The sequence below is a fragment of the Cryptomeria japonica genome, chromosome 11 (genome assembly GCF_030272615.1).
Source record: "Cryptomeria japonica chromosome 11, Sugi_1.0, whole genome shotgun sequence".
Classification (NCBI taxonomy): domain Eukaryota; kingdom Viridiplantae; phylum Streptophyta; class Pinopsida; order Cupressales; family Cupressaceae; genus Cryptomeria; species Cryptomeria japonica.
This window is the reverse complement of record NC_081415.1, coordinates 690,305,973-690,318,729: the sequence shown is the minus strand read 5'-3', so window position 1 is coordinate 690,318,729 and position 12,757 is coordinate 690,305,973. Positions and strand designations below refer to the sequence as shown.

The 12,757-nt window shown below is 36.0% G+C and overlaps 1 protein-coding gene across 1 annotated transcript; it reads left to right on the top strand.

The window, feature by feature from the left end:
* The first annotated feature begins 2,035 nt into the window (after positions 1–2,035).
* LOC131038130 (uncharacterized) lies at positions 2,036–11,082 on the top strand. The gene is made up of 5 exons (XM_057970457.2): positions 2,036–2,680; positions 9,230–9,439; positions 9,606–9,939; positions 10,121–10,275; positions 10,444–11,082. Exons 1-5 carry the CDS (start codon positions 2,441–2,443, stop codon positions 10,699–10,701), a joined length of 1,197 nt encoding a protein of 398 aa, XP_057826440.2. The 5' UTR covers positions 2,036–2,440; the 3' UTR covers positions 10,702–11,082.
* The last annotated feature ends 1,675 nt before the right edge of the window (positions 11,083–12,757 follow it).

Genomic DNA, 12,757 nt, shown 5'->3' with positions numbered 1-12,757 from the left:
ACATGCTAGTCATATGCCACACTAACTGTTGAATGAGATACTTATGTTAACTCTCAAGGATCTATTAATTATGGATTTTTCACTATTAGAGCCAAGTCAAAATAGGAGACCGAATATTCTATAAAGTGGTCAAGGAGGGATATTGGAATAAGTCACATTCAAATGAAAGATGGACTAGTTCTATAGAGGTTAACAACTTAACGATAGAGCACTCTAGTAATACATGGAAGGTCTTAGGTTTGAGTCCTAATTGTTCCATGAAAAACTCAATGTAGCTATGAATGAGATACTTATGTTAACTCTCAAGGATCTATTAATTATGGATTTTTCACTATTAGAACCAAGTCAAAATAGGAGACCGAATATTCTATAAAGTGGTCAAGGAGGGATATTGGAATAAGTCACATTCAAATGAAAGATGGACTAGTTCTATAGAGGTTAACAACTTAACGATAGGGCACTCTAGTAATACATGGAAGGTCTTAGGTTTGAGTCCTAATTGTTCCATGAAAAACTCAATGTAGCTATGTAGCATCGTTAGTTATATTCTTAGTTTTATAACTCATTTTTATCTACCCTTACTTCAATTAATCAACAATAGACAACACTCCAATAGTCTCGACTCTCGTATTTATCTACAACCACCTCTTCTTCAATTGAGCATAATAGTCTTGTGAGATTTTGCCAAGATCAAGAGCTCAATGAAAAGTACAAAAGAGAGAACAAAATGTAGGACAAGAATAAACTGTATTCTCATCAATCGATAAATTATCAATAGTTGTTCATACAATGAATATGAGTCTGCATATATATACAAGGCTATATGGATATGTGAGCACACAAACATGACATGTGGCTCAATAAGAAACAAGGGTAGGTAGGAAATAGGTGTAGTAGGTAGGAGAAACAATAAAATATTCCACATGAGGTGGATCACCCACCGAAGGTGGAATTATCAATCCAAAATAAGTGGATATGATAAAGTAATAACAAGATCACACCATAAAAGGTGGAAATTCTCCTACACACACTATCCCAATGTGACACAAACACCCAAGTGTCTCATACCCAAACTACTATGAAATGCATTTCCTAAGTAAACTTAAGTAAGGTGTAATAATATCCATGATGAATAATTATTTACACCAACAAGTCTCAATTCTAATGAATAGCAATGTTCCAATCTAGTCTTAATTTTAATGAATAACTACATCTTCTTTAACTTATTAGCAATACTCCAATAGTCTCGATTCTCATATTTATCTACAACCACCTCTTTTTCAATCGATCAACAATAGTTTCAATTCTAATAAATATCAATACTCCAATCTAGTCTTGATTTTAATGAAAAACTACCTCTTCTTCAAGTGATCAATGATACTCTTGATTTTAATGATTAGATTTTCATATAGAAATCAATTTGAACTATAGATCTATAAGATACTAGTCTCCTCTTCTTCTTTTTATTGGTTAGTCTTTTTATATGCTTAATACAATTAAAAACAAAACAAATAAATAAGAAACAAGGCATAGGTAATAAACGTCTTGTGGTTAGTTTCTAGAGATGTCTTTGAATTTAAAATAATTAAATAAGAAACTAGCTAGGCAATGAGGAAGATAAAACGTCGACAAAAACCAAAGCATACTAAAAAGGGAGCGCCGGTACACCATACCAATTTTAACACGAAAATTCTACGTAGAATTGACGTTTCACTTAAATAATTTTTTACCTGAAATCATTCAAAATAACTTCTGTACGGGACGGCGTACAAGCATTCCAAGCTCTGTGGAGAGAATCTACACCTTACCTTACTCAGTTATTTGAGCTCCTTTTTTCTCGAAATGTGGGCCCGCACCCAATCCCACTCTGTTCCACACAATATTTCCCCCGACTGATATTTTACATTTTACGAAAATATCTCGATCAAATATCTTGGAATGCGGGCCCCGCCGCCAAGCAGATATTTCTCTGCGGCATATGACGTGGACAAAAGTGCCAGTTAACTGTTTCTTTTCCGACATGTGTTAAAACAGTGCTTCTTTCTAAGTCGGTGCCGTTCGATCGATTTTCTCTAAACTTTTTATCTCTTCCCTGCACTCTACAATACATAACCTGCCTGTATTCTCGTCCTTCTCACTGCTAAACTTAGAGCCGTTTGTTTAGGTGTATATATACCCAACAGATAAATACTTTTCGCTGTATATACTCATTTTTCTTTGCCGTGCGTGGGGATTATGTGTTTGAGGTGGGCAAGCTTGTTAGCTTGGATTGCCTCCGCGATTGCAGAAATGGGGGGTTTTTCCAGCGCCTTTTCTGGATAGTCTTTCTTGCTTTTTGTTTATTCCGTTTGTAAAAAAAACATGTCCGGTGTGGGCAGCGGGAGATGTGTATATATCCAGTGAATATATTCGTTTTCTTGGTGTGGAAGTCTAGCTGGCCATGGCTTCTTCTTTTCCTTCGGCAGGTGAGTATGACGCAGATCCTGTGCCGCCGAAGGTGACGGCAACAAATTCTGGTTGTCGTTCGCCGTTAGCTGGCAAAGACTATCAAGAGGGTGAATGCTGTGGGGATTCAGGTGATTTGATTAGGGCTGAGGAGGTTGCTTGGCATTCGGATTTCAAGCGAGGAGAATCAACTTCATCCAATTCAGGAGGACAAGATGACTGTGCCAATAATTCGGTAAACTGTTTTCTTCCTACAGAACTCTCTGTTCAAAACATCTGTGTTTTTTGTTTTGTTTAAATTTTAAATGATTACTACTATTATGAAATTTACAACCACCGATGACCTAAGGTCTTATAACCCAAGTTGGAAATCTCAAATTGAACAAGAATGCTTCGGGATGTTGCCTTATAAAAGTTTTTTTTTAACAGGTTATATTCAGAAGCATTCTTGCTCACTGATACGGTCTGTGGAATTATTATGTCTATTACCCACAGAAGTGTTTTGAAATAGTGGGTATTTTCAGAGTTCATCCATATTAACACAGAGATTGGTACGTCTACAATAAAAACGATTTACCACCTCATGTTGTTGGTGTTTCTCTGACTACTTTATTCTTAATGACCAGCGATTCTGTTGAAGCTAAGCAGTAATGCCTATTTTTTGTTTGGACCTTTGGAAGGGTTCGGCCAAGGAATGGAACCCTGGCTAGATAAGAATAATGATAAGTACAGTTTTCTATGGCAATGTTTTAGATATTCATCTTTATTTCAGCATTTTACCAACACCACTCCTTCCCTTGTTTTAGGGTTATAGCAGTGGAAAAAAATTCCATAATAAATAGTTTAAAACCGCCTATGCATTCTCTACTCGTCACAGGACATTATAATGGATTTTCTTAATTGAGGTATTTTGAATTGGAAATATCTTCTATTCTTTAATAATACCGAAAGTTGGTGTGACCGAGCTGAAGCATCGAAGCCCATTTTGGCTGCGGAATAAATTCAAGACATTTCTCCAGATGGTCATGCACTTGGGAATAAATTTGCCCTTTTGGACTCTATTTCTAATTGGAGTTTTTAGTTCTTCGATAAGCGAGTTGTTTTCTAGAACCTTATGATGAATTATACCTGTTATAGTCCTCACAATATCTCAATACCTTAGGAAATGTAGGGAGAGTTCTTCCCCTTGCTCCTCGTGGTTCCTTTTTGCTCATCTCGGTCTATATTATTATATACCTTGATGCCGATCCGCCAAGACTCTTGCTGTCCTCTTTGAATCATTCAAACCTTTTTTTTCAACACATCCAACATAGATGGCTCAATAGTTGCAGGTTCTTGACATCGACTGTTGAGTATAACCTCATGATTGAAGGTAGTTTAACACTGAAAGCATTATGTCCATTAGGCTCCAAAAAGGCAACGGGTCCATAACTTTGAGGTTTGAGAGCTTCCTAGGTTGTCGCCGAAACTTATGCACTTGATCCACAATCACATATGGATTGTTAATTCCCTTACCTTGTCAGATGTCACCTCCCTTCTCTTTGTTGTGCCATAGCAACGTCAAGTGGATTAGTCGAAAAATAAACCAAACATGCCTCATAAGATGACATTTATGGATTGACGAACTGCCTTATTATAACAATGATGTATGAATGACAAAGATTCATCCCATGTCCTTAGTTTCTTGTTATATATCCTTATTAGTGATTTAGATGTACCACTGTTCTATTCACAACATCACTTCCCATCATATTGAAAATGGAATGTTGTGCATCTTTTAAGCTTGGCATCCATCTTGCTTGGTAAGAATGTCCAAAACATACAATAAACTTAGGTAAACCAAAAGGCCTCCAAACGATAGTAAAAAAATAAATTAGCTGCTTCGTGCCCTTTCATTGTCTCGCATGACATTTTGACCTTTTTTTGATACACAGGTGTGGATGTTCCACAACATAATTCCTTATAAGTTCGTATCAGAAACTGAGATGGATATTTTGGACGCTTTTTGGAGCTCAGAACTTGGAGGCCCTGTTTCTATCATTTCTGCAACATGTTTGACGCCAGTCCAACCTACTCTGCTCATCTAGTTTTGACAGGGAGATCATCAACTTCCACTCAACTAGTGAGATCTGCTCAAACATTGTTAAATCCATAGCTTCTGTCATTTCCTCTATCATGTCCAGTTCCCCTACTCCTTCAGTTAGTCATTCCTCTGTATTTTACTATGTTTTGACAAACGGATTTTACAACTCATGTGTTATTCTTCGAGAATGAGAGGTTTTGTTAAGCATAAGGAGTTATCTTTAAAGATAACTTCAATGATGACATTATATGATTAAGTTACTCCTCTTGACTAACTTTAATTGATGCAATTTTGGAATACACTTTCCCAATTAGAAGGCTTTTGGTTTCCAAAAGATGGTAACTCACTAGATGTGATATGAATTCCGTCTTGGGTCTTCCATACCTCTCAGTTCTGCATGGCCTAGCCCTTTCAAACCAGCTTGCAACTTTTACCACAGTCCCTCTACTTGCCCTTGATTATGAATAGTAGCAGAACCAGTAGATCATTTAACAGTTTGTGCATTGTGGTTTTATCTGACAAGAGAAGGAAATAAATCTTGCCTGTAGCATTAATCTACCTTCCTCCCAGTTGTGCAGTTGCTGAAGAGTTTTTCCAGCAGCTGGTATCTTTAACAAGTTTGCCTTTGTTGTCCTATTTATAATAAACTGCATCCTTGAGATAAATTTATGGGCTGCCAAACACATACATCAAGTGGAATGACAATTAAAATGAATTCATTAAGAAAATGCTCATTGCCACCAAATTTGAACTTGCCTTGTCTGGTGATAGATAATTCTACTCCTTTTCTTAACCAACACAAGTTTAATGGATTAGGATATTAATATGTTTCGAATACAAGTTTCTCTATTGATTCTTTAGAAACCAAATTAGCTCGTGAACAAGTATCAAGGAGAGCATGATGTACCTTTGTCTTCTTCACTTGAATCCTTATACGAAAACGTTTGGTGTGCTTACCTTTTCCGTGCCCTTCTTTGCTATCACAATGGGTGAAATGTTTGTCAAATTTAATATTAGTGACAGCCCCAAGCTTTTGCCTTTACCTTTACCTTTGGCCTTCGAGCCACCTTGGTCTTCTTGTGATTTTGAAGAAAAGGATGGACCCTTTTTTTTGTCCATTCCAATATAATGGGGAACAGGAGCATGCCTAATCTATATTCCTAGGCTTGGAAAGCAACATGGGGCCTTCTTAGATGGCTATGAAGACAGTCCCATGTATATAATCGGAATGTTAAAATTCTTGCAGATCCTTATCCGCTTAGAAATCCTTACTATAAAAGTGAATAGTGTACTCTTGAAAACTTTCTTTTTTGTTGCTTGTAAAATTGCCACTCAATGGACCTCTCTTCTTGATGAAAAATGGGATGGAATCACTTTTTGATTGACTGCTTAAATTTAACCCAAGAACAAAGAGTTGCTGACTTTCGCAAAGCCAAAGAATGATAATAGGCTATAGATTTCAAACCAAGAGCATGCTTTACTAATCTATATCTAGCAAAGGAAATTTCAAAATTTGTTGTTCCTCACTAATATGATGCTTCCAAAACATTGCTCAAGTTGGGCCAGCCAATGGTCAAGTCTCTTTGCATCTACCTCTCTTTCAAATAGAGTTATCTTTATCTGTACCTTCACCTTGAAAAGAGGGGTGGTTGGAAGATTTCATTCGCCCTAGGGCTGCATTGTCTCATGAGAAAATAGCTGCTCCTTAGCTTTGGATTCCTGAGGCTACTCCTATTTTCTCTAAGAGTGGTACCATGATCCTTTCTAGCTTCCCCATAAGCTTGAAATGCTTGCCACATCTTATAGCTTGAGAAATCTCTCTTCATCTTCAAGAGTTGTTGCATCGTCATGTGCCATGCCACTGTCTTCTTATCCAATCTCTAGATTCTATCTCCTTGCAGATGATGTAAATCTAGTTTCCCACTTGAACTAGCTGGTCTGGTAATCTGCATCAACATTCCAATTACTTGGAAGAGACTAAATTGAATCTGAAAAGCTCTATAAGAGTGAGGGATCCTTCCTCCTCAAGCATCTTTCTCATGATATGATACAATGGTTTCTTGCCTAGAACAAGGCTTATGAGGACTCCTCCTTGCCTATATTGGCAATGTCGTGGATCAGACAAGCTCTTCAATGCTTTCACACTAAACCTCTGCACAAATCTCAAAGACTCTTATGTTACCAACAACAAGCCTTTACAAACAACAATTTTAGTAACACTAAGGAAAATTTCCACACAATGGTGTCCCTAGGAGGTTATATAACAACGTGATTTACAAATATATCGAAGAAGGAAACCTAAGGGTTATAGAATCTAGAAGGAATCTTTTGTACACATTTTCAATTGCAATGAGTGACCATAGTTGAACTCACTCTGCTCATCTATTTTCATACACAAAACCCTTGGCCACTGTTTCACATCTTGAATTGATAATATGTAGGAACTACTGTCACTGCTCTATGAGCCTTGGGGGTTATTACTTGTTCAAAATTGCAAAATCAAGGATTGCATTTATTTTTTAAATATCTAAGCCCTAAACCTGTTGAATTTGATATAAAATTTAATATTTATCTTTGAAGTCCTACTTGCTTGATTCAAACAATACAGAGCCAACCATGAGAATTTGCAAAGAAATTTTATCATTTCCATCATTGACCAAAGTAGCTGATGAACATTGACAACAAATTTGCCAATAGGAAAGTTTGTAGTTTTTTGAATTAGATTTATTTCTATTTGCTTAAATAAAAATAAAACCATGTCATTCTATAGGAGCATCTCTTTCCATGCGTCCAAAATTTCATTCCTCTTTCAGCAGTTGAAGACTTCAAATCATGTGGTAAACTTTATGATAGGAACCCAGTTGAAAGTGAAGTTGTATAATTTAATTGATTAGTCATTCCTGTTTCATGAGATAGAGTTGTCAGTTGTGAGTGATAGGATTTGATGTCTGTGAGTGGACAGCTTGTAGGGTAATCACTAATCAGGGCATTGACATCTTGTTGTTTTCTATTCATGGTTGAAGCCAAATGAAATTTTAAAATTCTGGATGGTAGTGGTGTAAATTCTGTATGTTTGAATGAACCATAAGTGTCTATTAGAAAAGTTTTAGACTACTTCATACTTTATTTGTAGTACATAAGGATAGATTCTGTTGTGAGAATGAGAATACTGGCTGAGAGGCGATGTATCTATGGGCAGTTTGCATTTTCTTATGAATAATTTTGTGCATCCAACCATTAGCTCTCTTTATGGAATATTAGTTCTTACTGGAAATGGATTACAAAATACTCACCATGGAGTGCATTTTGGTTATTCTATACATGTAATCACTTCAAGGTCATCTTTTACCTTGCTTCATAAATACATGCTAATGGAATTTAGTTTGTTATTTATTTTTATTTGCAGTTTTCTGTTGGCTTCCATTTTACAAAGTAGAGGTGTTTACCATCTCATTCTAAATGGCAGGTCTGAAGATGACCATGCATTTATAAAGGAGACTAAATGTTTTAAGAACTTATACAAGAAAATAAGGATGGCTTGAGCTGGAATCTGAGAAGAAACCTAAACTAACAAACTTAGAGCTTTCTTCCAGGTAATTCCTTGTCATCAAAAGAGAAGTTAATAAAGTCTCTAATTGACTAGTTAAGAATGCAATACAGCTTCCTGAAGTTATAAGTTGGAGAAGATCTATGAAAGCTGATTCAAAAATGACAACCAATGTGTATGACAAGAAGAGTGCATCCGTGAAACAGTTTTGCCATTTTGATCTGTAGTTTCCTTATATAAAGTAAGATGTGCACCTTTAGGTGAACTGGTTGGAGGTAATGGGGGCTGAAAATTAAGTCAGGAAATTGACCCTGTAAAACAGAAAAGGAGATTTTCCAAAGATGGTGGTAGAAATTTCTGATGATATAATTTTACATTACCATGCAAACTTGATATGATATGCCACAATGAATGATGCCCCCTTGCATGGCAAGAAATCATCCATTTTTTGCGTCTCTTCATATTATAGAGATCTGAAGTAGTGATCTAGATTGAAGAACAGAGCAGCAGATTTTGATGTTTTTACTTTTTAGACACCACTTTGGCAGTTTTGTCAAAGAAAGGTATACATCTAATAGGAAAAGTAAAGTAACAGTTAAAACTCTAAAAACTCTCTCTTTAGCAGAAGAAATGAAATGCATGTCAAGCCAGAGAATTTATGAACTGTTTGAAGCTTTTCAGAAATAGAATGTGAAAACATCAGGGGGATGATATGGTGAAGTGGAAAGGTTTTTCTTGACACTTTGAAAGGTTGAAGGTCCACAGGTTAAGCCAGATAATTTGTGGAGTGTCGAAGCATTTCAGAAAGAGATTTTGAGAACATTAGGGGTATAAGATGGTGAAGCAGAAGGAAGTAGCCAAGGACAAGGCATGATTTTCTTAGCACTTTGAAAGGTTGAAGGAATGTATTTATGCTGGCTGATGATCTGAAAACGGACATAGAGGACTGTCTGGTTTACGTTTTCCTAGCAATCTCCTAAAAGCCAGTTGTTTGAGGGTTCACAACATTGTCTATTTACTGTAGATGATTTGAGGGATCTTTATATGCATGGATAAATTCATCAATTTTGTACTAAATGTAGTAAGTATGCTGTAAATGGTGGTTGATTCTTTTTGACTTTTTGATAACCAAAATTTAAATTGTTTTTTTTCAGGTTCCGGAGTTGGTGGATTCTTTGGAGACAGAGTGGACAGATGAGAAGCATAGTTCATTCTTGGACTCAATCGAGGCATCATTTGTGAAAAAAATGTATGACAGAGACTATTGTTCTCTGGATTTGTGTGGCCAAAGTCCTAAAGAGATAGAGGCACTTGATCCGGACAGTGCTGAATCAAGGCTTGATTTTCCTTTTCCTTTCAATGAGGTTATCCCCTAAATTACAATTATGCTATTTGATTTTTGTTCTCGATGAATATGCTGTGTTATTTACATGATAATTCTGTGTAGTTGTCTTCTGTGTGACAATGTAAGTATAGGATTTACAATTGAATCTTTTATGATAATTTAGGAGTGACATCTCTTCAATGCAGTTTAAAATTTGGCAAAAGGGATGTTGGCGAACATTACCATATGCTGATAAGTCTCAACATTTTTCATTTTTGAGAGTTGGGGGAAGTACCTGGATACAACATTTCAGAGCACCAGCATCAAAAAACCAAGCAGTCCCAGCAAGTACTGTCAACGAATCGTTGAGAAATGGCACAGTTAAGCGAGTAGTAATGTTAAAACATCTGGGTCCTACTAGTGCAGTAATGGAGAAACCTCCAAATGCAAGCCAAGGGATTCATACATGGTGTCATAGGCTACAGAGCAATCATAGTTGCAGGCCACAGAGCAACTATAGTGGTTCTGCTAAAGGCACTGGTATGAAACTGAATGAATGATGTGTTGTTTGTGTTCTATCCTATGTATATACTCTTTGAGAAAATTTACTGCTACAAACATTTTGTTTTTGTTAAATATAAACACATGTAATGTGATGTTGATGTGTGTACTTCTCATATTAGTCAATATCTACTAATAGATGGTGACCCATTGGATGCAGATTGGAATTTTAAGGGTGATGCCATAACAGAAATGAGTCAATGGAACACATCACGGGAGGCAGATGAGAATCTTGAGGATCATCCTGAAAGGGAATCGAGTCCAAAGAAACAGAAAGTAAATGTGCATGGTGTCTGCAAGTCACCTGAAGATCAGGTATGCTTGTGATCTCATTTATATTTACTTGTAACTAATGTAGGCTAAAGGACTGAATGTTTGTTTAGCTTTCTCCTTTAATAGTCATCTATAGTGGTCTTTTTGAAGAATGACTTATATTTAGATCTCTTTAGCAATTAATTATTCATGGTTTTATTCGAACTTTAGGTGGTTCCATTTCTCAGGAGTGCAAATGCCAAGGAAGCAGGGGATTGTAATTATCCTTCCAAGATTCAAGGATTCCATGCTTATACTAATCAACAGTCTAATGATTCTATCAATTTCTTGTCTGGGAAAACAAAATCTAGAATGTCTTTTTTGAAACATAAGCAGTTGTCACAAAATGTTGGCAATTTTACAAAGGATGACTGTTCAAGCAAGCTTATGCTGAACGAGGGAGAAGGTTGGGAGTCTTGCAAGGAATGATCAATTATACCAAGCCAGGAGAAGACGACGTCAATGACAAATCCCGTGCTAAGATTCTATTTGGTGTCACTTTAGAAATTCTAACTCGTACAGATAGAAGAATATATTGAATATTTGTACAGACAAATTTTTAACATTTTTAAAAAGTAGGCAGAAAGTACCAATTTTTTGATATTATGTTAGTCTTACTCAAAAAGAATATAACTAATTGAACAAGGGTTACTGTATCCTGTTCAAATCTGCATATTATAGCAGATCCTAAAAGAACATCTTAAAGGTGGTCTTATATTGACCCTCTATGGGTAAGCTCACTTTGTGAGCCTTTTTCTATATTTATAATTTTAATCCGTTATGTGGCTTTTGCGTCATAACATTGTTGCATTTTCTTTTTTGACTCTTGGAGTACCCCCCAGATCTGAGAAGGATTGGTTGATAGCTGAAGTATAGAAGCACAAATCATTTTCTTCCTTTTATGTTTATTTACTTTTTCTTATTGGATCATTTAGTAAATATTATTGATATAATTTTGAATTTTGCTTGTTATCATGTCGACAATTTCATTTAAGTCACATGTAACCCATCTTAGCCAGATTTTTTCAGTTACTACTGAGAATTTATCATGCTGTCTGTCAGTGATTTTCTTAAGAGTAACCTTTGATCATTTTATTCTTTGTTTACCTTTCTATCCACAGATCATGCTCTTTACAAAAAATTGACAAACTACTGTTTGATTTCTTTGAAAATGAGTTGACAGATTAACTTTGATTTTCTTTGAACGATTTGACCCCTTTGAAGCATGGTTCTTTTTGAAGGTCAAACTTAGAGGGTATAGCTCCTCGTAGTCTCTATCCAAAATGTCAAAAGATTAAAGAAACGTGTCTCTCTTTTTCAGAAGCCTCTTTTGTAATATATACATTTAATGTATGATATGATAATAGTTAAAAAGTTAAATGGGATCTACTACAAATAAATTGAATCTTAAAGTAAACAATTAATTTCAGGGTTGGCAAAATGAGTTAGGTACCTCTCATTTGGAGCATAATTATACTTAATCTGCATTCTGGAATACTTTTTGAATTATATATCTTAACCATTTACATGTGAAAAGTATGGGTACAATCAGGAAAAATATACAAAGAATTCCTGAATCTTCCCTATAAGTGGAAACTATGGGTACAATCGGGAAATTGATCCAGCTGGCAGCTTGTCTTAAAGGTAAAGTCATAGAGAATGTATTAGTTAGTCTATTCTAATTTTAAGGTTGTTACCCAGGGAATCCAACCTGTGATAGGGGTGGAATTGGATGAGGGAGAATGGTGCTCTATAAGTCTCTTTCAATTTTGAAACTCTTATCCAACAAATCCAACCTCCAGAAAGGGTTGAATTGAATCAATTGTTGAGGGAACGTAAATTGTTCAACGAGTCTCTTGTAGTCTTAAGGATCTTAACCAAAGATCTAACCTGCAGAAAGGGTTGAATTGGATTAATAGTTAAGGGCAAGTAACTTGGTCAATGAGTTTGTTATAGTTGTAAGGATCTTACTCAAGGAATCCAGTCTGCTTTAGGAATGGAATTGGTCTGATGTAGTTTTAAGGATCTTACTCCAGGAATCCAATCCGCTTTAGGGGTGGAATTGGGCCAGTTATGTGAAGGACACACTCTGAGTGTACTGTAGTTTTAGGGCTCTTATGCAAGTAATCCAACCTGTAGTCGTGGCGGAATTGTATCAATTTGTTGTGGGAATGGAACTTTATTAATGAATTGATTGTATAAGGATCTTACCCAAGGAATATAACCTGCTTTAGGGGTGGGATTGGATTGATTGTTTGAGGGAAAGTACTTGGTCTAGGGGTATACTTGGTCTAGGAGTATAATGTAGTTATAAGGCTCTTATCCAAAGAAACTAACCTTAAGTCATAGTTGTGTTGTATCAATTTGTTGTGCGAAAGTGATCCAAAAATTTGGATGTAATTGACATTTGGACATAGTATTCCAGCTTGCAGCATGTTGCCCAGGAGCCCATTGGTGAAGTTTGTCATCAAATCAGTTTGCAGGG

Excerpts from the sequence above, each read along its gene's own strand:
- LOC131038130 (XM_057970457.2), top strand. The coding sequence starts at position 2,441 with ATGGCTTCTTCTTTTCCTTCGGCAGGTGAGTATGACGCAGATCCTGTG. Across the intron at positions 2,681-9,229 it reads ATGACTGTGCCAATAATTCG|GTTCCGGAGTTGGTGGATTC; the intron begins GTAAACTGTTTT and ends GTTTTTTTTCAG. Across the intron at positions 10,276-10,443 it reads GCAAGTCACCTGAAGATCAG|GTGGTTCCATTTCTCAGGAG; the intron begins GTATGCTTGTGA and ends TTCGAACTTTAG.